Raw genomic sequence first — 23,842 nt, forward strand, 5'->3', positions numbered from 1 at the left:
ATTATCTAAACCAAACCTTAAATGTTCACTTTGCTCACCAAAATGAAAAATTCAACCCATAATGCTTCATATTGAATGGGATGTTCCATTGGCATGAAACACACCATTATATAACAATTATAACTTAATTGAAAGATAATCAAAATAATATTTCCGGGAGCTCAGATGACTCACTTCCAGGGAAACTGCTAGCCACTGGGCTAGAGAAACCACTTTTCTTGTACTCTGTGTGATATATCCAAATATTTTCTGGAAAAAAACAGCTACAGCAGAATTAACTTGAAGATATGCATCTCAGAATACATTACAGCCTCATGACTAAGAAGTTGTCCTGAATCAAGGGTAAACAGATTCAAAACCTTGCTTGAACTGAACAAGAACAGATTTGAACTTAGATTTTTGCCTCTCAGGGAAATACTCTAGCCATCAAGGTATAGTGTAATAGAAGGGAGGGAGGCATTACTCCTGCTGGTGCTGTTCCAACTTTATGAAATACTTAGTCATTGAGACAGAATGTGTGGGAGAAGTAGAAATTCCTTCTGCAACCTGGTAATTAGTCTGTTCTCCAGGGAACTGGGACAGCTGGGCTCCAGTCCTCGCTTCAGTGAGTATTTAATGATTTCTACAAAATGCAACAGAAAAGACTAAGGAGACAGAGAGCATAATGCCCAGCCTCCATATGGACTTAACCGAGGGGCAGAGCCTCTCGTAGGGCTGCTGCAGAATCAATGTGGCTAAGCTGCCTCTACATCATGCTGGGAAGAGCAAATTTCCTTCCTCAACTATGCATGGAGCTCACTGGGCTGCAGTGAGTTCTGGTGACATTTTTAGAAGAACACCCAGTTAGTAAAGTACTCCCCAGCAATATGATTCAAATCCCCTCTGGCTTAAGAGGAAACAAATGAATTTTCTACATTGCAATGTGGTTTACTCATCAACAGGCTATTAGGCATTAAGGAAAAGCCTACTGTAATACTTCCCTATATACAGTAAAAATAACAATTTTTCCAGGTTAAGTTCATAAATGACTCCATGTTCCACCTCTCAAGAGAACATCTTCCTCATCATTTAAAACACTATTGAAAGCCTTGGGAGGTGATTCTAGATAAAGGGCTCTCCCTCCATTTCTCCTGTAAGATGAAATGCTATTTTTCAACAAATTTAGTATTAAATGGCATTCAAGTGCCATTTGTGAGGATAAATATGTTTTGAATTCTGAAGCTAGATAGACAAAGATTATATATTCCTGTAAAGGACGACAGTTTACGTTGGTGTGTGCAGTAAACAGCTTTATCCTGATGCAGGATGGTAGCATTTGTACTTTTTTCTCCTTTGATACTTGGTAGCTGACCACACTAGAAATTTTAATTTTGAACCACTTGCTTTTAGATATGATTTCAGATGTCCTTGATTCTGCATTTTTTTTTGTATAACTTGAGAAATTGAGGGTGATGGCTGCATCAGATAAAAGTGTACATTGTACTGCTATACTGCACTGAAGGCTGTTTTAAACACTACCCTAGTCTTCCTGCAGGCCTATCTGTCAGCCTGTGTTAAAGTACATGCGTGCAGCCAAGAAAAAGGTCTATTGTACATAGTTAAAAAGCTCTGTCTTAAAACTTGTCTTGCCAGCATTTCATTATAAAGGCTCAGTGTTCTTTTCTCTCTACATTTTCTCTACTTCTTAGCTTKCTTTCTCTATATGTACTCAACATTTACTGGAATATTTATATCCACGATCAGTATTGTAACTGCAAGGGGCAGTAGTCACCTAGTTTAGGCCCAAGGCTGCAGTGCACAACYGTCCTGTGCCCTAATTAGACAGTGCACTTTTATAATATAAATGTACATAAATGCACATTTATAAATGACTTTTATAAAAGTCATTCTACTCAGGAAACCATAACTACCATTATTTCATGTGTTCTTCAAAATGTAAATTAGACTGCATGTGTAGCCAATAGTTTTTTTAATTATCAGATACTTTATTAGGGAGAATTCTGTGCTTTTTCCTCAAAATTGCAAATGCGGACATGAAAATATGTTAAGCGTCAGCTCATAAGTCTTTAGAATATTCAGATCATTAAGGTATCCTTAAAAGACATAGGCAGCAAAACCCGCCATGGTGTTGATGTGTAAAAGTTTTGGTTTTTTTTTAATCCATGCAGAACTTTGTGAGAATAAAGCTGCAAAGTGATACTGGGGACAGGTACAGAACAGAATGTCTACGATCTATTACTGAGTATTACCATACTCAGAAAGAAAAAAAGATACTTACCTTCCAGTGTTTCCAGGAAAGTACAATCAGGACAAGTTGTAAGATACCACTCTCTTAGACAGGTTGTGAATATTTATCAAGGGCATTGCTTATTTAGGAATGTAATCAGGGGGATTGGAAACTTAAGTTTCTCTACTCAGGTTTAAGAATTTTGTTCCATGACAATTACTCATTTTAAGAGAGTATTTTGAAACCACTGAAGGGTTTACTGTTTGTCATCATGGAGGATTTCAGAGAATATACAGATGAGCACCATGATAAGGTTCTTCTTATAAAAATGTTCATTTTTAAAAAAAGAAAATATAATGCATTTTTAACTATTGCTTATCAAAACAAACAGTGGGCTCTGCAAGAGAAAGCAGAGCTCATGTAAACACGAGCAGCAAGCAAATGGTAGGTCAAATCTTGTGAACGAAGAGTATCCCTGAGGGTACCATTTACAGGAAATGAAGCACAGAAACATGAAAATATGTATGAAACAGCTTACAACAAATATACATACAAACATATATACCTGCATACCTTCTAACTGGACTTCTAACTGGACTGGATATTTGTATATCCATACACTGGTATTTGTATATTCTTAAGGACAGAAGTCAAAGCCTGCCACTTTCTGCCAGGAAATTTTACAAACCTGCTTCACATTTTAGAGTTACCAAAAAATGGCTGTCGTACCCATCCAGTATCGCCGATGATTCATTCAGCTGGGCTGCGTGGCTCTCAGCTTGCAACACCTTTTCTGGGAGCATCCTCTCCTGAATTTCTTGAGATAGGTCATCTATTTTATCCTTCAGCTGATCAGATATGGGCTGTATCTTATTTGCAATATCTTCTACATACTGAGATCAACCAAAAAAAAGTCTTTGAGCAGTYGAATATAAGCATTGTGTTATGTAATCCTTCATGCATTTTCTCCAAGAGATATTATCTCACAATCTATCCACACACTGAGACTTCAGGGAACTAACAAGGGAGCCTTAAGGAAACGGTTGAGCTCAGGAGCACAAGGGAGACAAAACAATCAGCCTAGAGATCCTTGCCTCTCGTGAGCTTGGAATATGTGTGTGGTGGCGATATTTTATAACTAAGCAACTGCACAGCTTAAACATTCCCTAACTCTAATTATTATTTTTTCCCCTCAAATGTAGACACATACATAGTTATGCTACATTATGGTAATACTCCTAAATAAGAACTAACCAGTAACACAACATTCATGTAGCATGAACCTTTGAGTAACTCAGTTTTGGTCTTGCTTACTAAAGTATCTTACATCAACAGTATCTTACAGTTTTTGAGGAGCATCCCAATAAGGTGTGTCAAAAATCCTTTTTTTCCCTTTTTTTTTTTTCTTTTTCATTATATCAATTTGCAGTGCAAGATGGGAAATACTACTAGAATCAATGACTTTTCAAGACTTATTTCATGGAATTTAGTAAGACACTGATTTTAGGCTATTAACAAAACTTTTAAGACAGATTTTTCAAAAACATTATCCAAAATGAGAGTGCAATCCTCCTCTCTTCCTGTCTATCTAGACTTAAAATTGTTGCCACTGACAACAAATTATTTTTGAAACTTCCTTCTGACCTGCGCATATAGTTTTTGTGCAGACAAATCTGCATGTAGATCAGAGTCACAGTGAGTCTGTGAGTAGTTTTCTTGCATCTGCAATTCTAAAGATAAAGTCAGCGCCACAGTTGCAATTCTGCCTTTGTAAAAGGCAGTAGAATCCATGAAGTGACAGGATAGCTCTTTGTGATAAACTTAATTCTAGCTTAAGCATTTTTATAYACCAATTTCACTTTTCTGTCACACAATAGAAAATGATTTATTCCAATTTAAATATGCTAATATTGATATTTTAAAGAAAAATCAGGTGTTACTTTATTTATTCTGCTTTTGCACAGTGATGACTCACTGTAGAAATTCTCAGCTAAATATGATAATACTCACCTCTACAGCTGAGCTGATTTCATTTGCGAGCTGGTTAGCTTCATTAAGGATATCATTACCTTCCTGTAGGCTCTTCTCAACCTCTTGTCTACCTTCTTCTACTGCTTTCTTCTTTTTCTATAAGATATATTCACAAAAAGCAAAATAGAAGATGTTTAACTAAATGGGAGGCCAGTTCAAATACGTTTTCATTCAATGCATTCAAAACYGCATTTTCTTACAATTTATCAAAATACTATTCTGTTTTCTTATGAAATGTAAAATAAAAGATGATGTTTTGAAGCAACTTGGAAGATATCTTCCAAAGGGTGCAAATACTGCATACTGTGCAAGAAGGAAAGACTTGTGAATAAGGAACTGGCTAGTCCATGTGCAAGATACATTAAGCATCAAGACTAGTTTGACAGGATACCATGGTATTCTACCATGTTAATGCTGTGATGGCTTCTTGGTCAAAACAGGGTTCAAAGGAAAAAAAAATCATTGTCAAAAAACACCAAATGAGTCAGGCATCCTCACCCTGTAATGAAGAGAAAACTTTAAAAACTGAGATAGAAGGTAATTTCTCCAGCCTTTTTGTATCCACCTTGGGGAAGTAAATGCACAGAACAGAAATCATCTAACTCCTTTACATCACTATTTCCTTAATTTAATCAAGCCCACAAATCTYTGATGAGAGCTGAGGTCTCAGAACTCTAACCTCATCATTGTACATTAGGAAAGACTCACTGAGATATAAACAGTTTGAAACATTTATCCTTATTAAGTTGACTCTGCTCTTTGTATCTTGGTTAAATGCTTGTTAATGTAGAGTATAATGTGCTCTTCAAGTCTCTGCAATTTAAATTAAATCAAAAGCAGACCTCTCTGTTATGAGGGAGATCATTTATAACAGCTACTAAATACAGAGGATAGAGTTTGATTTATTAGTCTTTAATATCCATATACCCCCTTCAGTCTTCTTCCCAGGGGCTGGAAAGACAGATGAAAGTGAAAGTTCTCCAGAAGCAAATATTACAGCAAAGATCTGAATTCCCCTATTTAAATCTTGAGCACAGGATTTAAATTTTGCATGACTGTTTATACTGGGGCAAATTTAATTCATCACAAAGAGCGATGAATCCAATCGCGTTCTCCACTCAGTGTTTAAAAATAGTCAGTGCTATTTTGATAAAGAAACCTGTAATCCTTTTAAAGCCAGTTCATTTTCTCATTCTGATATTTTTGCTTTCTATCACATATTTTTATATTAAAGAATACTTTTGGTTTCCTTGTATTTATGTTTTAGGGTTTAGTTGTTACAAAATGTCTATACAGTCTTAGATTTTGGTCAGACAGTAAGTTAATCAAGGATATGATTTCTCAGTACTCACCTCTATCATAGTTATATTTTTTTGGTTGACTGTAGATAAACGATCAGCCTCCCTAATTTTACTAGTAGCTTCTTTTAGTAGATCTCGAGCATCATCAACTTTAGTATGGTAGTTTGCCAGCTTTTCTCGGACCTCATTTTTGAGCTCCTCATTTTTCTCACTGGGTTCTCCAAATAATTTCTTCACTTTGTTCAAAAGATCTTCTGCATTCCTGCAACACATCAGCCCCAGATCAGAAGAGACGTTAGGTCTACTTTTCCAGAGAAGATAATCTCCATATTCTTAATATCAGACAAATGGGGTCATATYGTAATTTAGGGCCAGAATATATTCATGGGTAGCCAATGACAGGACAAGAGGAATCCAAACACAAGGAATTTTTAACTGTGAGGGTGACAAAGCCCTAGAACAGGCTGCCCAGAGAATCTCCTTCTCTGGAGGTCTTCCAAACCCGACTGGGTGCTGCCCTGTGTCACATGCTCTAGGTGAGGCCCTGCTGGAACAGGAAGGATGGAGTAGATCAAACTCCAAAGGTCCCTTCCAACCTCAATCATTCCATGATTCTGTGAAATGAAATGGATTTTGAAATAAAATTTCAAAGAACTTTCAGGAGCTCACACTCTTAAAGTGAAATGACAGTTTGTTCTTAGATCCTTTTTTAACAAGTTTTTTAAACTGCATTAAAATGGAGCGCTTTTTTTTTTTTTTTTTTTTTNTTTTTTTTTTTTTTTTTAAATTTCAACTTGTCAAATATCAAATAGCATTCCTTCATTCACATTAATGTGACAATTGACACAAACTGGTTTACTACCTCGAGCAGAGGCGACAGAATGTAGATATGCCTGATTTCAAGCTGTCTAGGAGCAGACAAACTGCTTTAGTCAGTCAAAAATCATAAATTCTTTCCTGTGTCACAAACAACCCCCAGGATCCTTGGATTTCTGATTCCAGTAGCCAAAATAAATGCTGGGATATTTTTAATGGACTTTGGCAATACAGAAAGATCATGCATCTTCTTTTGGCAGAGGATACACATATTTCTGAATCATTTGTGAGCTGCTGCACCCATTTTTAAAGGACTGAAATAATCTCAGAGCTGTGTCACCTCTTTGCTTCACAATGCCATGCTTTTGAATCAGTTTTGTGTATAGCAGCACTGCTTCCTGAATGGTGCCACAGAGATACAGGAAAATCATAAGAAGGGCATCTGAACTTCAAGTTTAGGGATTTCAGAATGGATTTCACCCCACTGCACCATCTGCCTTCCCTTTGATTTTGATGGAAAAAAAACATCCAGTAAAGAATTTGCAGTTTCTGGGGAGAAGACATTTATTAAACAGTTTTAAAAAAACTAACAAAACCCTAAACATAATATTGATAGCCTATCACTGAAGAATCATCAAAAGGAAACCAGAATTTCTTCAACACTTTCTCCTTTCTTCTCTGCAGTAGTATCTGCTACCTTAAACTTATGGCAAGTTATGGCACCTTTATGYCAATGAGACAGAACAGGATCAGGCAGATGGATCTCCTTTCTAATGCCCTTGCCTCACAGTGCAGTCCAAACTGCATACCTAACCAGGAAAGAATAGAGTTAGATGGAAAAAAAATGATCAAAAAAAGAATCAGCATATATACATGGCCAGACTAAAAATATTAGAATTTTTCTATTTGGGTAAGAAATGAGTTAGTAGAGATGACTACAAAATCATAAGTAGCATGTATAAGGTGATCAGCTCTCCACTTGCTCTCTCCTAATACAAAACCGGGTGGGCATCAAAACAAAATATCAAGAACTGATATCAAAACACAGAAGGCAGCTCCTCAGTATGGGGCTGAGTTACCCAATTCATTGTTACACAAAACTGCAGATAACGGAGGATTACTTTGTCTCAAAAGCCATGAGAGAAATTAATGCAAGAAAAGTTCACAGAAAGATAAAGCTATTCAGCATATTAAATATAGACTTCTTAAAGCATTCATAATTAACAGTAATTCAGTAGTGTCTGCGAAAATGATTCTCTSAAAATCATGTATTTCCAGAGTCTTTTGATTTAAGAAAGTTGTAACATACTGGGAGATTTACTTCAGAAATATGAAAATTATGGGGTTTTGCACAGAAAATGARATAGCTTTAAATATATTTTTATTAGAGAAATATTCACTAATATGCTATTTCAGTAGATTAGAGCAATCAGATTACAGATGTGAGGAATGAAGGAAAAAGTTACAAATTTAAGTGAAGTTTTTACATCTGTGAAAGGAAGAAACCTTAATTTTAAGCAATAGTTTAAATGGTATTTTAACATTTAAGAAATGAAAATGTAGGAGAGGGAAGAATGATGCACTGATTGTTGTCACTGTGTTCTAGGACCAAATCCTGCAAACTAGCCAAGCAAAGCAGAGTCATTCATTGCCAAATGACATCTCAACGAAGAGTAAACACTAATAACTACTTCTAAGTGGTCATGAGACTCACAAAGCCATTCAAAAAACAAATATTTCAAAATGAATCTATAAAGAATACATGTGAATGTACAGATCCACGTATGTGCTTGCACAATTGCATACATACCACTTTAAGAATGATTATCTTCCTTTTATCCTTTCTCCTTATAGGATGCATGCTGTTCACTGTATCTTACTGCATTGCTTAAGCAGTTTTAAGGCAATTTCCTTTAAGAGGTATTATGTCCTAAAAGAGTTTCAGAAAATATCTTTTTTGAGGCCTTTTTACTGCCCCATTCTCCCTCATAATCCACAGAGACTCTAATTTTCTTTCTTCTGAGTCCATGATCAAAATCTCTCAGATCTCAATGGTTCAATAATGGCCTGAATGGGCTAATCCTATTTTTAAGCTACTGCCATAAAGGTTCAATTGAAATGAGTTAGTTATTCATGTATTTCTGAGTATAAAATGTAGTGCTTTATCAGGAAATGAAAACTCACTTTGCACATTTCAGAAAGAATGGTAAGAAGGACAGTAGTTCTTTCCCAAAGCAAAACCACTGTCTGTCTTGCTCTAGCAATTGGACAAATTTCATGTTAGTCAGGCAATTTCATGTTGGATATAGCATTGAAGTACTTCTGTTAGCTCCTCCCATTTGCTCTAAAATTGCAAACAGCACTTTCAAAAATTGGTTAAACGTTTCTCTTCTCTATTATTTTTAGAAGAGCAAAAGCTCCTTTACTTCTGTGGATAAATAGAGACAGCAGAGCTGGTGATCAGTGATATCAAAAGAAAAAGTAATAAAATATTGCTGAATAATATGTTTTCATTATATCCCTTCTCAAGAGAACAGAAAGAAGATCTATGAGAAATATGGGAAGAAATATGGTAGGACTTTTGGGAAATGATCCAGTTAATTAAGCATAGCTATGATAGGCAGTGCAATTGTGACTCTGTACTGCTTGAAATTCTTAGCTACACTTGTATTTGTGGGAATCTCCTTACATTAGGCATACATCTAATAATAACCAACACTTTCAAGACAGAAGAAAAGTATGTCAGCCAGTTTTCTTAGGGTCTCATCATATAACTTCAATGGACTACACAGGTGCTAAGTTGAAAGGCCTGTTAGCTGTTTGCTGTAGTAAAGCGCTGAGTGATCCCTAGCTCTAAGAATATGCTTGGTCCACTGTCCCCCCAGAAGGAACAGACTGCCAAAATCCTAGCTACAAGACAAGTATTTTGATGGATCAAGTCAGTTTTCAGCATCTTGTGGAAATGGTAAAATTACAGGAATGAGGTCTCAAATACATTATAAAGAACAGTCATTATTATTAATAATAATTTTTACAGATAACTAGGTGACCAGATCTTAGACTTCTAAGTTTCGGCATGGAGTTGGAACACTCTGATCTATACTGTTCCATATATGGCAGAGCTCAATAGTAATGGATGACAAACACATTTACAAGTCTGGGATATTGTCACTGGGAGGGTGAAGATGGAGGTGCTTTTACTCACTTTAGCTCATCTTGGGCTATTCCTTCTTGCACACTCAGCCTTCTGCTTCTCAGCTCTGCCATCATCCTGTCAGCCTCATTCTGCAGCTCTGGGAGACTCTTCTCCAGGGTCTTGTCTTGTGTTCCGAGTGTCTCGTTCAGTTTTATAGCATCTTCATTTACAGCTGCAGGGGGAAATATATGCATACAAATATATATATATATACAGAAAGAGAGAGAGAGTTAGTAAATAAAAATGACAGAGAGGCTTTACAAATCTGCACATCACTTCATCAGTAAGTGGAATGCAGTCTGTGCTGGGTATTCCTGTTGTGAAATATAAAGGATGGTTAATTCAATGATCAGTAACAACTGGGAAAAAGCTGTATGTTTCATCAAACCTTCTATTGTAGCTCACTTTCAGACACAGTAATTAAAGTGAAAAACTCTCTATATGCAGTATAAGAAATACGTTACTTCTTTCTTTCTTCCCCTAAAAGAATTTGCACTGAAGCTTTGAAACAGTAGAAGACAATCTGGGATATTGCTCATGGAGCTAAGAAACAGGCCGCACAAGTAATGAAATCAGAGTTAGATTACTTTTAAAGACCTTTGAAATATTTTATTCTTATCTTCCTGATTTAGCAATGCTAGRAAGAATAAATGTTGGGAGATCTGAGGAGAAGGAGAGGGAAGAGGAATGGAGGAGGGCCACAGTCTAAGAGCTTCTGTGTTTAAAAGTGGATACCCAGAAGTGGAGAAAATACAAGAGAGAATACATGGTAGTACAATGTAAATGTTATGTGTATTTGGAATAGTTGAAATGTTCCTGAATGACAAAGTTGTATAGACAGTATTACATCCATCTAAAGGACCAGCTAAAATCTTTCTGGCATAGCACACCAAAATGTATTCCCAATAAACACATTTAGGAATAACTGACTTACRACAATCACTTAAACTTTCAATTTAAGAAAGTACTGTTGCTTCCCATAGGCACCACRCTTCCAAGTGACTGATTTCATCAAAATCACACAGTTTCTACTCACACAGGTACATTTGAATATTTTAAATTAAATCTTTAAATGAAGAATCAAGATGTGTCTTCTAAAATTCAAATAAAAGAGTATTTCAAGTTTAAAAAAAAATGATGAAGAGGAAATCTCTAAAGCTTACTTTAGAGGTAAGTGTAAAATGAGATAAAGAATAAATCAACTTTGTTTTTGTTTGTTTGTTGTATTTTTTTCCCTGAAGATAACACACGTCAGAATGTATGGTTAGTGACAAACCCAGTTGAGTATTTTCATTGATGATCTTTTCAGTAAATAAACAAACAAACAAATAGGAGGTCTACGGATTACATATGCTGATGACAAAAAGTTATAAGAAACTCTTGGTGGAGAAGGATTGGAGTGCTATGTAAAAAGCATTGGGTGACCTTGAGAACCGAAGCAATCAAACTGGAATGAGATTCAACAGTACAACATGCAAGGTTATGAACTAAGTAACAAAACAGATTTCATCTCTAAACTAGKGCTTTGCCAGTTGGAGATTAGCTAAGGATGTCAAGAACATTGCTGTATTATGAGTCCCCAGTGGCACACAGCTGTGAAAAAAGGAAATGCATGCTCCTAATGCATGCTCCTTGAGAATGCATTAGGAGAGCTGATAGAGGGAGATTTTACTGTTACTGAAGTATAAGACACTGAAACAGCCTTATTTCAATGCCAGTCACCTGTGTTTATGATGAACCTAATCTGGAATAGAGTCAGGGAAACAATATGAAGGTGGCCAGGAGATTTGGAAGAAAATATTATTTTTAAGAGTTTTAGTCTAGAAAAAAAAATAGCCGATGGGGAATATAATTCCTATCTGTAAACACAGCTGGGGGGTGGGTGAAGAGAAGGAGAAGCACTAGGAAGAGGGAAAAACTATTTGAACTAAAGAAAAAGGTTGGCAAGAAAACACATGATGATATACTGACTGTACATTTAGCTAGAAATGAGCTTTTGAATTACCCAGAGAGTCAAGTTCTAAAACCATCTTCTATTTAGAGTGTGTTRTGGAGGAAAGGGAGGGAACTAATTCAAAGATATGGGTTTGAAGAAAGTTTACAGAAGCATGGGATTGGATGCAGTGATCCATGATGTCTCCTGCAGTCCTGTGTTCCTATATTTAAACTATTTTTATAATGCTGACTTTGTTCCTAGTCAAACAGAGATTTTCAAGTCCTTCTGTCTACTTCCAAGATATTGCACACATTTTTTTCTTCCTTTAACATCTTGTAACTCTTATTTTCTGTTGCCAAACATGCTTGAGAAAACTTTTGTGAGGCTTACAAACACTGAATGTAAACCTTGTGGAGTGAAAAATAGGTTTAACTCTTGTCATCCTGAATTCATCATCAACTTCTCAAATTCAACTGTATCTGAAAATGAAGAACATATCTGATTTTTATTTAAAAAACTTCTTGAAAGTATCCAGACTTTCTCATGTTGCTTTTCCCACACTTCTTTCATGTCAAAGTTGTATATCCTAAAGATGTCTCAAATTGCTGATTGGTTCCACTAAGTGAGGTGTCCTGTGATGTGCTACATGAAAAGCAATACAAAACGCATTGTCAATGCTTTGACAGAAGTAGTATCTTTCCCTTTTAATCAAATTGGCCTTTAGAAGCATGATCCTACCRAAATCAGTAATGTAGCAGGAGTTTTAAACACAGTATTTTTCAAATAAAAATCCTGCTAGTGATTGTCAATAATTTTCAAATATCTGAGCCATTTTCTTATTTCATAGCTCCACAGAGYACTTAGAAATCCCTTTTCAAACGCATTTACAAAACTTTTGCTCATGAGTCTGCAGTGCAGTTGTAGAGGCAAAAAATCAGTTTGTGGATGGAGGGAAAGTGGCTGCATGCCACTGCTTAGGTATGGTTAGGAGTCACTTGCAAACTGTAGGCAGCAAATGTTCATTAACAGCAAGCAGTAATGCATTTTTTGGAGTCATTTTGAGAAATGAAGAGGAAGTCTTACAGTACCAAGTGCTAGGAGTATTACAGTCTTTTCTTCCAAGTGCATGTTTTCATCTGCTTTGAAAATAAACAAAAATTAAGCAGAGAGTACCCTTTTAGTTGCTTCATCATAACAGCTTTTCTTCAAATAACTGCAAAATCCTCAATTTTCTGCTAGTCTGTGTTAATAATTACCATTACACTAACTGTTGACATGAACTACACCCTGTGGATTGCAAAAGCCTGAAGTTAGTTGACTGTAGCTTCTTAATTCAACATTTAAATCACATATCATTTTTTCACTGAATGAACTCTACTGCTCACTATCTCTCAGATCCTCTTCTCTGCTGTCTTACAGGTTCCTAGGGAAACAACTGGCGTATTTATTTTTTTCCAGTACCTTCAGCAGCTTGGAGAATGCCTTTGAGGAACTGTCCAAGAGATTTTGCTCTCTCATTAGTCCGCTCAGCATCCTGCCTGGTTTGCTCACCATCTGCCGTCACCTTCGTAGCCTAGTGATCCAAATTTAGGAAAAGTATAATTAATGAACAAGACAAGGCTGCATTAGRAAATATTCCTACTGGATGAATCTTCTTACAAAACTTTCCTCAGGCAAAATGCAATCAATGAATTATTGATCAGATGCACTGGAAATGACATGCTCTGTTCAAGTACACAATTAACTTTTATTACCGTTTCCTTTAAATGGAAATTGGAAGGCTTCATTTTAGGTTCTTAGAAACCCTGGTTGTGCGCAACAGCACGCAAAAGAATATATGATGAAATTATTCATGAATTAGCTTAAGTAAATRTTGTTCAGAACCTTTTAATGAATTCTTCAGGGGATACTCCCTCTGGTTTCACAATTCCACACTTCAACATTGATTGACAAAGTACAGCAGATATTGTGACCTCTTTGCTTTTTCCCCTGGGGCWTTCTCAAAGAGACAGTCTGTACCGATAGGCAAGGAGAATATTAAATCAATCCATTAATTAAACCAAGAGAGAGAGAAAGTGAAAGTTGTTTTCTTCAGCTCTAATGATTGATATTATTTGCTTATAATATTCTGGGGTAAAATTTTACCTCTGTGCAATCAAATGCTCTAGAATTTTACTGAATTAGAAGAGCAGCAGAATGAAGACCTACTCTTCCATAGACCAGAAAATGTGTGAGGAATACAATCACCTTGTTTTTTTCTGGTTAGTTTTCAAGATCCTCATTCACAAAATGGATCCATTTTTTTGCTATAAAGAAGCAGACCATTTCAAACAAGCAAGGCTTTCAAACAAGTATTGTAAAGCAAATCAGAAGTGTTTGGGGAAGATTGTATCATCCCAGATTTCATTCCCAAGAAACATCTAGGAACAGGGCATTATGACCTTTCCAATCCCTCAGAAACAACTAGGTTAGTGAAACAAAACAAGGTTATGTTTTTTCTAACTTGAACTATAGAAAACCTTTTCTCAGTTACTAAAAAACATTTCAGTAATAGAGAGATATGGCATCACTTATCACTCTGATTTATTTTTTTCTCATTAGTTACTAGATAGATGTCATGAAAGTACATCAGGACAGCTGGGTTACTTGTAATTTTGATCTTAATTTTACCCTATAAATTTAATTTTAATTTTACCCTGTAATTTATATGAAAATAGTTGAGATAAAAATAAATATAAAGGAAGAATTAGGAACACAATAGACTGGGGAAGTTGTTTCTTTTTTAATCCCTAGACCAGTAGAACATAGCTTTTTGCATTTATACAGCTTTCACCATGCTATTGGTTACTATCTCTAAATTACTACTTCTAAGATTTACAAAAGTTCTTTACCTGACTGGATGCAGAATGAGAGTATTGTCATAGTGAGTTTTAAAAGGCAGTTGAGAGAGGAAAATGTAAGAATAGAGACTGGTTTTGATGAACCACTGMTCTAAACCAGTTTGGCATTTCTGATGTGATTTTATTCTTCTTGTAATTGAGAACTATCTTATTATTTATTGCCACATTCTCAGCAATCAGTCTTTCAYTCTTTACTTTTTATTTGTTTAGAATTTTTGCATTTACTTTTATTACGTTCTATAATATTTCTAGTCCTCTTCTACAAATGGTGCTTTATAACTTGCATATACCTTTATCCTTGATTACYTTTTTGACATTCCTATTAATTCCAATTTACCACTTCAACTCTAAATATTTATGACTGGATGGCATGTACAACAATTTGGTGCAAATAAATCTGCTTTTGGACAGCTTCCATTTCCRTTCTGTGACAGTTTTCTTCAATACTGAAATCACATAGAATGCTTTCCACACTTGGTAATAATTTCTTTGCTGRAAAAAAACTTTCATTTCGTTTTCAGGTCTAGCTTTAACTCCATAAACCAAAGCAAACAGGATGCAACATCCCTCACATTCTCCCTGGCCACGGCCAGATGGGTGTTTCTATACGTAATAAAGTCCAGCTTGTTTTCTACATATTCAGTTTACTACAGTTTGATATTTCATTATTTCATTTGATATTTCATTCATTGATATTTCACTACTGYCAAAAGTTTAAGTTTAAACACAGGCACAAGAAATTCTCTTCTGGGGAAGTGATAAAGCTCAGGCAGACTGGAACTATAGAATGGGTCTGGAATGAATCTTTGAGAAGTCTGGGCCCAAATGACGCCTTTTTGCACAAAAGATATTTGTGGAAACCTAGMAAACACTGGAGATCAGTGAAATGTGAAATGTGAAACCTAGCAAACACTGGAGATCAGTGAAATGTGCCTTGGTGGTGTTCAGGACTTAGCAATACAGGTTCCAAGAAACATAGCTTCAGTTCTATAAAACCATCACCATGATACTTTTTCTTTCAAGTCCATTCTACAGAATGCAGCAGTCCRTGCTGCTTTCGGGGCATGAGAGAATTATAAAAGGATGCTAAACAGAGTGACAATGGAAAAGAAAAAGAAATATAGCCTAAAACTGAGAAAGCTTAAGGCAGGATTTTTTTCTTTCTTTTTGCATGTTGGCCTTCAATTTTAAATCTATCAATACTTAAAACTACCATAGTTACTTTTGAAAGAGAAAATAAAATAAAGAAGTGATAGAACAAACTTCCRTTATACTCACAATGCAGGTCTGTATAGATCTATTTGTGTGGGGGTAGATACAAACACATATATATACACACATACATATATGTACATGTGTATWCACACATCACATTTGTTTGCCCACTACAAGGTAAGCAAAATTGAACACAATCCATACTTTCAATCCTATTTCTTTGAGAATTTTAGCTTTCTAAGYCCTGTACAATTTCAAGATGGGGTGCTAAAACTGTATGGGGCTTAGGTGCATTCCYTCAGCTGTACATACTATCAGATCAATACCTTGCTTATTTAGTTATTTCAATGCAGGAGAGTGCCTACTCTTTTGAAAAATGGTTTTTGACAGTCCTCTATATTAACATCTTTTGAAGGGATGAATTTTCATAACAGGTGGTCCCTTTCCAATTTTTTTCCCACTAGGTGGCACAATTTATATTATTTTCTTAGACAATCTCTATTACTGACCAAAATAAGTTCTGTATTGAAATAAAACTTTCCTTACAGAGTAAATAGTACATCTAGGGACATCCAAGAAACTCTCACATCCCTCATAAATGAAATRTACAGTATGCATATTTAAATATACTCACACATGCTTTTGTATATATTTGAATTTCCCTTTAGATATTGTCCCCATTTCAATTACTTCACTCATTGACTTTTAATGATATCTAGTTATTTGCTAAGCTGGGACTTTCCTTCTCTTTACTTTTTTTTTTTTTTTTTAAGAGGTAGATCAGCCTACCTTTGCTTTATACCCCCAAAGAAACCAACCAACCCAGCAGATAACATAAAAACAGAAAACCAAACTCCAAAAACACAACAAAACTTTTCCCATAATATGCTTGAGATAGTTGGGTGCTTAGTTACCCTGGGCAAGCCCAGGGTACTTATATGGGCACAAGCAATCCTTTAAGAAACAGATCTTGAGCCAATCAGACTCAGAAGATTTGAAAGAGAATATGATGAGATGATTTTGCTGAAACAGAAAACAAAGACCTTCCAAGAGACCTTCCAGATTATTTCTGAAAGCCTCAAGCTGCCARAGAAAGATCCCCACTCCGTGATGAATTTTGCAGTAATCCTATGATTTGGTGGTCATTGGGTTTATAAAACTGGTCATGGGGATGCCCATAAATGCTGTATCAAGACAGTGAGATTTTTGGGTGCTCTGTGTCTAGCTGCTTCTTACCTTATCAAGTCATGCAGAAAACATATCTCAGTGTATTGGTCCCGAGCAAGAACAGGCTAGAGAAGTTTCTACCATTTCAAATACTGAGACTGAAAAGCATCTTGTAATTCATCTATTCTTTCATGTTTAATTCACATTTGAGAGATTTCTCTCATTATGCAGCCTTAACCAAACCCAGTGTACTACCTTAGCGTACTACAGACTTACTCTCGTCAGTAATTCATCCATTTCTGTCACCAGTGTATCCAGATTTTCCTGTGCTAGTTCAAGAAGTCTCTCTGGTGCTCTTTGAGGTGAAAGCAAATGCTGAGGTGGAGAGGAGAAACATAAAATTTTATTYAATGATTTCAGTGTTTGCAGATATTGTAAAGAATAAACAACAAGTGTCTCCTGCTCATTATACGCATTACCTTATTCAACTCCCCCTGCCATTGGCTCTTTTGTCACACCATCCAACACCTTCCTCCAGAATCTGGAGAGCTTTATGTGTTTTAGTGGAGAACCTTTCAGTATGGGTGGGAACATACTGTGTATACTGTATGAAAATGTTTTATAAAGCACTAGCATAAACACTACTTTGTTTTTTTGTTTGTATGAAACATCACTTTTTTTCTGGGTTTGCATTATACTTTCTTCCATTCATGTATACAAACAAATTATTGCTGCAAGATTTAGTTATTAAAATAAATCACAATACATAAACATAATAACTATTTACTGACTACAAGAAATCTGAAGCAATTAAACCTTGACTTTTTCTTCTTCCCTGAACCTACTCACAGTGGAATGTTTGGACAGATTTAAGCACAATTGTATCAATGCCTTGTTATTTATGTGTGTGCATACTGTAAACATACCTTTAATTCCTGTGTTGTGTTCTCAAAACTATGCAGCATTTTATATGGAGCAGGCAGTGGACCACTAAGGTTTACACTCATCACCATCTGGTTTAGTCGATCYAGGTCACTAAGAAGGAGTCCTGTGCATTCATCATCACAAGCTGCAGGAAGGACAGCAAACCTTATTTATTCCTGGTAAATGTTTGAGGCAGATGTTTGAGTTGGAAGTATTTTACAGCACACACAATTCTGTGAAAGGTAATGTTACGACCTGAAAAAAATTAACCTCCAAAACTTAATGTGAGAAGAAAATGGAAAGAGCAGCTAAGAAATAGAGAAGACATTGCCTCTTAGAATTTGGTAATGGGACAGTATACTCTGAGTAAAATAGGTAGACCTAACTCAGAAAGAGGGGAAAATTAACGTTTCCCATTACACAGCAGACCACATAAAATCCTAAATTAGAAAAACTATTTGGAGGAAGTCTGAGAAAAGTCGACAGGTAATTTGGAAAATCTAAGGAGCACTTAAAAAAGAACTTATGTAGAGTAGGCTCGTGGATTTGAATATAAGAAAAAAAACCCTAAAATCTTGTAATTTACATACTTCATATTAATATAACAGCTTGGCCACGCATGCCTAACCTATAATGCAGACAATAAAAAGGGTCTGTGTGAAAACATTTATAGTTTTCTATTAAGAAATGCTCCCTACTACCTTTCATTAACTACATTACAATTTTTTTTTCTTTTTTGTTCAAGCTTCCTTTCTTTTGGATGTGTTTTAGCCTGAAAAATGCTTAATATGTGCTGCATATGCCTATAGGAGTTTTCTTTTTCTTTTCCCTTGCTTTCCAGTGGGCTAGTACAAGAAGTTGTCATACCCTTAAAGTCTTGTACTGCCTAAGCTGCAGACAGGAAAATTCTTCCCCCTTGAGAGGGGCAGTGTGGRCATACCTTTTTGTTTCCATACACAGAGATGCTACACTTGACTGGCAAAGCTAAATAGCATCTCATRAGGTGGAGCAAACAGTGAAACAATGAATTCATGGGGGATTTTAAGAGACATGGAGGGTTGTGCCTAAAATTTTGCAGGCACATAACTCTCTCTCTCAGCAACACTCCTAGGCAGCCTAATAGCTAAGAAACCACTAAACAACATCCACATTTTTGCAGGAAACACAAGCGATTTTGAATAGTGAATTACAATTATTTTTTTCTGAAATATTGTTTATGCAGATGAGCCCTGTGCTTTACAGTTATTGATCAGTCATCCAAATGTTCTTATTCTGTATAAAATGAATATTCACTATAGCAAGGTGAGCCAAACATGGAAAAAGGGAGACTAATGAATATACTAGTTTAATACACAATGAAGCCCATATGATATTTGAAAAGGAGAGGAGATAGCCATTGGTTACATAGAGCAACGACTGGCTGTAATAAGCTAGATAATGTTATTTTAAGACTTCATTATGCATTTGCATTGATTCCATTTGGAGATTTCTTCCTTCCTTCTATTTCTGACTATTTTGTTATAGAAGCTGAACAGCACTACTTTATAATGTTGCTGTGGGCCTGATATCTTCTGATTTATTTTTCTATTTTATGTCTAAAAAAAAAAAGAGGTTACTATCACCCTATCACTTGTCATCTGTGGGTTTGTTTAGAAGGCAAGAAGAATTAAAAGAAACAAGTTTTACAGGAAACAATATTTTCTGTAACAAACATCTGTCGTAACTGGTCAATAAGCGGATCTGATAAACATCTTGCAGTCTGCAAACAAATGATTTGGGACATGAATAGAGCTTCTGTTTTAGTCTTATGCATAGTATTCCACTTAAAGGACAACCTAGAGCTATTTATTCTCATCTTTTTCAAACTGGTTGATAATAAATAGCTAAAAATTGGCTGCATGTTGAAGACAAAGCTAACCCAAAGCAYACCCAAAATAAATAAATGAAAAATAGAACAGCTTATGAAGACATGAAGTATTCCCAAATAGTAAACAAGTATTTGATATTTGATAAGTGTACTGTGAGCATTCAGTATAAATTAACACTTCTTGCATGATAATCAGGTTGAAAAGAGGAACTACATCAAATGGGGACCACAGCTGAGTAGATGAGACAGGACTAAGCTGCCTGAAATGTACTGGAGCTACAGCAGATATTTCAAGAGCATGATTATATTTTACATGACTAAATTTTGCCATGGCTTGATCTATAAATCTGTCAAAATAAATTTGTGTCTAATATTAACAAATGCAGCACTAAATTCAGATCATTACAGCAATGCAAGCATGTAAGAGACAAATCATGCAGTCAATATTCCAGTGAGCAATTAACACAAATAATTGTATTTTCAGTTTTCACCATGCTTTCCCATGCACAGATTCCCATAAGAATTGTGGCTTGCCTCTTCTGAGAATAATCTCCATAGTGTGCAGGATGCAGGAAATTATTTTAAAAAAAACATTGATCAAGGAATAAAAGACACTAAAAGCTTATGGACGTCTAGCCACTTTGTTTTACCAAGTGATGGCACTGTACAATAAAGGTATCAGATGTCTGAGCCATATTCCTCCTAGTACATGATTATCTAACATACAATTTTGCTTTAAACTGTTTATCACTATTAAGATGCATAAGAAGCACAGCACATTTATGTTATGACTAGGTAATTTTTAGTCTAAAGGAAAAACTAAACTTAAAAAGAGCTCATGGCTCAAAGGAATAACAACATCAAGCTCATCAGCTTCTATGTCAAGGAGAGGAGTCCTCTAGGAAGGCCTGTAAGGAGAAGCTCCCATCTCCTGCTGAATCAAGGACTCTGGGGAGCCAGAAGATGCTTCTTTTCACACATTCTTCAAGGTTTGCCTCTGACACAGCATCTCTGCTCAGCTATGAATTTGGGAGGGCTGAGATCTTGGAGCTACTKCCTGTTTTAGAGAGAAGATCCAGGATTCTGTCAGGAGAGAAGTGGCCACTGCAGTGGTCAGGACTTCCTTCTGTCTCCTAAATGCACAAATGGATGGGAGCTAGAAAATAACTCCCCCTCATTGTAAGCACTGCTCTACCTAAAGTATTACATTATATATRAAAGTACATCTAGTGATAGAAAAATCCCATCATTCAATATCTGACTTTACATTTTTTTTCTTCTATCAAAATTAAAGGTTTATACTTGTAAAGATGTAAGGTTTTTTGACTGCAATGTGGCTGAATCACAGAATGGTTAAGGTTGGAAGGGACCTCTAGAGATCCTCTAGTCCAACCTTCCTGCTCCAGCAGGGACACCCAGAGTCCGGAGCACAGGGCGGCATCCAGGTGGGTTTGGAAGACCTGCAGAGAAGGAGACTCCACAACCTCCCTGGGCAGCCTGTGCCAGGGCTCTGGCACCCTCACAGGAAAGAAGTTCCTCCTCACATGGAGATGGAACTGCCTGTKTTTTAACTTATACCCATTACTCCTTGTCCTATCACTGGCCACCACTAAGTAGAGCTTGGCTCCTTCCTTCCTATATTCCCCCTAATCAGGGCTATTCTTTTCCTTTTTAAAAAAAAAAGAAAGCAGCCTTCGTCTGAGGAAAGGTCTTATAGTTTGTGTTGCAATAGAGTTCAAACTGTCTAAGCCATATTTTTTGAAGTCCTCACTGAAGTTATGACTGGTTCTCTAAAGTATTCAGAAAGTGAGTTCTGGTTTACTATATGTTTAACAACTAAGGTGCAGTAGGTTTGCTTATAGAACAATAAATTTCACTAAGAATGTTTCCTCCTTGAGCCCTTCACAGCAGCAAGCACGATGGCTGCTCTGATGGAACTGCAAACTGTAGTTCCTCACTTGATATAATACAAGCTCCTCAACTGAAGTAGAATGTCACAGGATATAACAATATCAAGAAAACAAACAAACAAAACACAATCAGCCAAYCAATGAACCAAACAAAAAAGCACAAGAACTAATCTAAGAAAACACAATTGTTAAAGACTTGATCCAAATCCTTTTGCAGCTCCTTTTTTCTACCTCAGATGGCCAAGGTCAAAGCCATTTGAGAAGGATGAAGAGGAAGCAATAGGTGTTTTGAGTTGTTTACATATTGCCAGTATGTATAAAATATGAATCAAGCTAAAATTAAGTATTTCTGTCTGTCAGAGTGTGCTGGGTACTGATGACAGTAGAAAGAAATGAAGAAGCTCCCATTTATCACATAACTCATCTACATTCTGGATTAGAACTGTTGGGCATAACTAAAAAAGCAGAAAATACGTCTTCAATRCCGTGCTGATTACATGCCTGTTGATAACTTTCATTGGAATGAAAGATGCAGAGGTAAATTTATCATAGTATTTATAAAAGTGATGCATAAGGGGCATCAACATTCATAAGACAACTCATTTGTATTTACAGATAAAACCCCAAATCTGTAAGCACTAGAGAAGATTTGGGGGAACTTCATCATATTTTAAATTAAAAARGGATGTTACCTGCATTATTAAAATACATTTGCAACAGTTCCTCATTTTCATACTGACTACTAATTGTTTGAACACAGAGAAAATAGGAAAATTAACTTAAAAAGTGCACAACTTGAGATCACAAATTACAAGAAAGTCTGCATCAGCAGAGTACTGTGAGCATCCTTAGAGAAGAGACAGCTCATGGTGATCTTATGTATGCTTATAAATATCTGATGGGATGGTGCAAAGATGACASAGCCAGATTCTACTCAGTAGTGCCCAGTGACAGTACAAGAGGCAGTGGGAACAAAACTGAAACACAGAAGAAATCCATCTGAAGACCTGATGACACTTATCACTGTGAGAGTGGTTGAGTACTGCAGTAGGTTGCTGAGAGCAGCTGTGGAGTCTCCATCCTTGGAGATACCCCAGACCTGACTGGACTTGATCCTGGGCAATCTGCTCTAGATGACTCTGCTTGAGCAGGCTTAGTTTCACCACACAAACTCCAGAAGTGCCTTCCAATCTCAATAGTGGTGTGATCTGTACACAAGTACCTGGTTTCTTTAGTTGGAAAACAATTTAGTCTTTAACTGCACCAATTTAGAATTACTTATCATGTGTGGCAGACCATTCAGACCCTTGTATTACTTACATAAAAATCTACTTTTTGGATATCATTTTTTCTCCCCTAATTGCATGCTAGAGAAAACAACATTTTTCTGTTCCAAGAGTATAATGGGAAGTGGATTCTGTCTGTGCCATTCACCTGTAATTATCTTCYTATTGTTATTTAGCAGTAGATAAATTCTTCCCCTTTGTATAGTGGCTTTTTAAAAATATCTTTTCTTTATATTCTACCTGTAGCTTTCTAAAATATAACTTGTAACATACCACTGAAAAATGTCATGCACTGAACAACTGAAAAATGACAAGTTATTAAAAAAACACTAAGAATCTGGTAAAAACAGATTTTCAGCTAAATCAAAAATAGATCACTTAAACGAAAGTGCATACTCCTCTGGAATTTTTCTGTCTTTTCATTGTAAAACTTTTGAATACTTAGGATAAGGGATATATTAAAGTATGTTATATCTAAACAACAGTACATTCCAGTCTTGTAGATAAAATCTCCATCTGATAGGACTTAAGTATGTATTCATCTGCTACCATGTCATAATGTGAGGTGGCTTTTTATGGAATTTGACAAAAATCATTATTCAAATGATTATTGAGGGYTAAATACTCAAAATAAATTTTTATTTTCCTAAATATTAAATGTAACAAAGTAACAATGGGTAGCACAACCACACAACATTTTGTATTATTTCCCACTATAGTTATTCAAATGTGAGSGTTTGCATTTGTATATATTTTCACTGAGCTAAACTATTTACTGCATAACTGCGGACTCCTTACGCTCTGACAGTTAAATGCAATTGCAGTAATATTYGGAACAGAACTCTGCAAATAAGCAGAAGTAGATAAACACACACAGTTCATTTGAAATATAGTATACAAACAGAATTCTGCATATGGTATCAATCTTCTGTGCATTAMGAGTACTTAATCGCTATTAGTACTACTATTAGGGTTTCATTACAACTGAAGCTAGTCGGATGGGATTTCACTGAGCATCTTGAGCATCATCCATCTTCGACATGTCATGTTTGATGCAAGGAAGTAT

At 35.9% G+C, this 23,842-nt stretch overlaps 1 protein-coding gene across 1 annotated transcript in view; it reads right to left on the minus strand.

The window, feature by feature from the left end:
- LAMA2 (laminin subunit alpha 2) overlaps positions 1-23,842 on the minus strand; it is a 253,501-nt gene that overhangs the window by 62,314 nt on the left and 167,345 nt on the right. Inside the window, exons 32-38 of the mRNA XM_026039256.1 lie at positions 17,716-17,858; positions 17,066-17,164; positions 12,969-13,080; positions 9,581-9,743; positions 5,611-5,821; positions 4,238-4,354; positions 2,957-3,120 (exon numbers count right to left, since the gene is read on the minus strand). Coding sequence (XP_025895041.1) covers positions 2,957-3,120; positions 4,238-4,354; positions 5,611-5,821; positions 9,581-9,743; positions 12,969-13,080; positions 17,066-17,164; positions 17,716-17,858 — 1,009 coding nt within the window. The remainder of the gene's footprint in view (positions 1-2,956; positions 3,121-4,237; positions 4,355-5,610; positions 5,822-9,580; positions 9,744-12,968; positions 13,081-17,065; positions 17,165-17,715; positions 17,859-23,842) is intronic.

This window comes from Nothoprocta perdicaria, unplaced genomic scaffold, assembly GCF_003342845.1.
Source record: "Nothoprocta perdicaria isolate Ctin4 unplaced genomic scaffold, notPer1 scaffold_226, whole genome shotgun sequence".
NCBI classification, from domain to species: domain Eukaryota; kingdom Metazoa; phylum Chordata; class Aves; order Tinamiformes; family Tinamidae; genus Nothoprocta; species Nothoprocta perdicaria.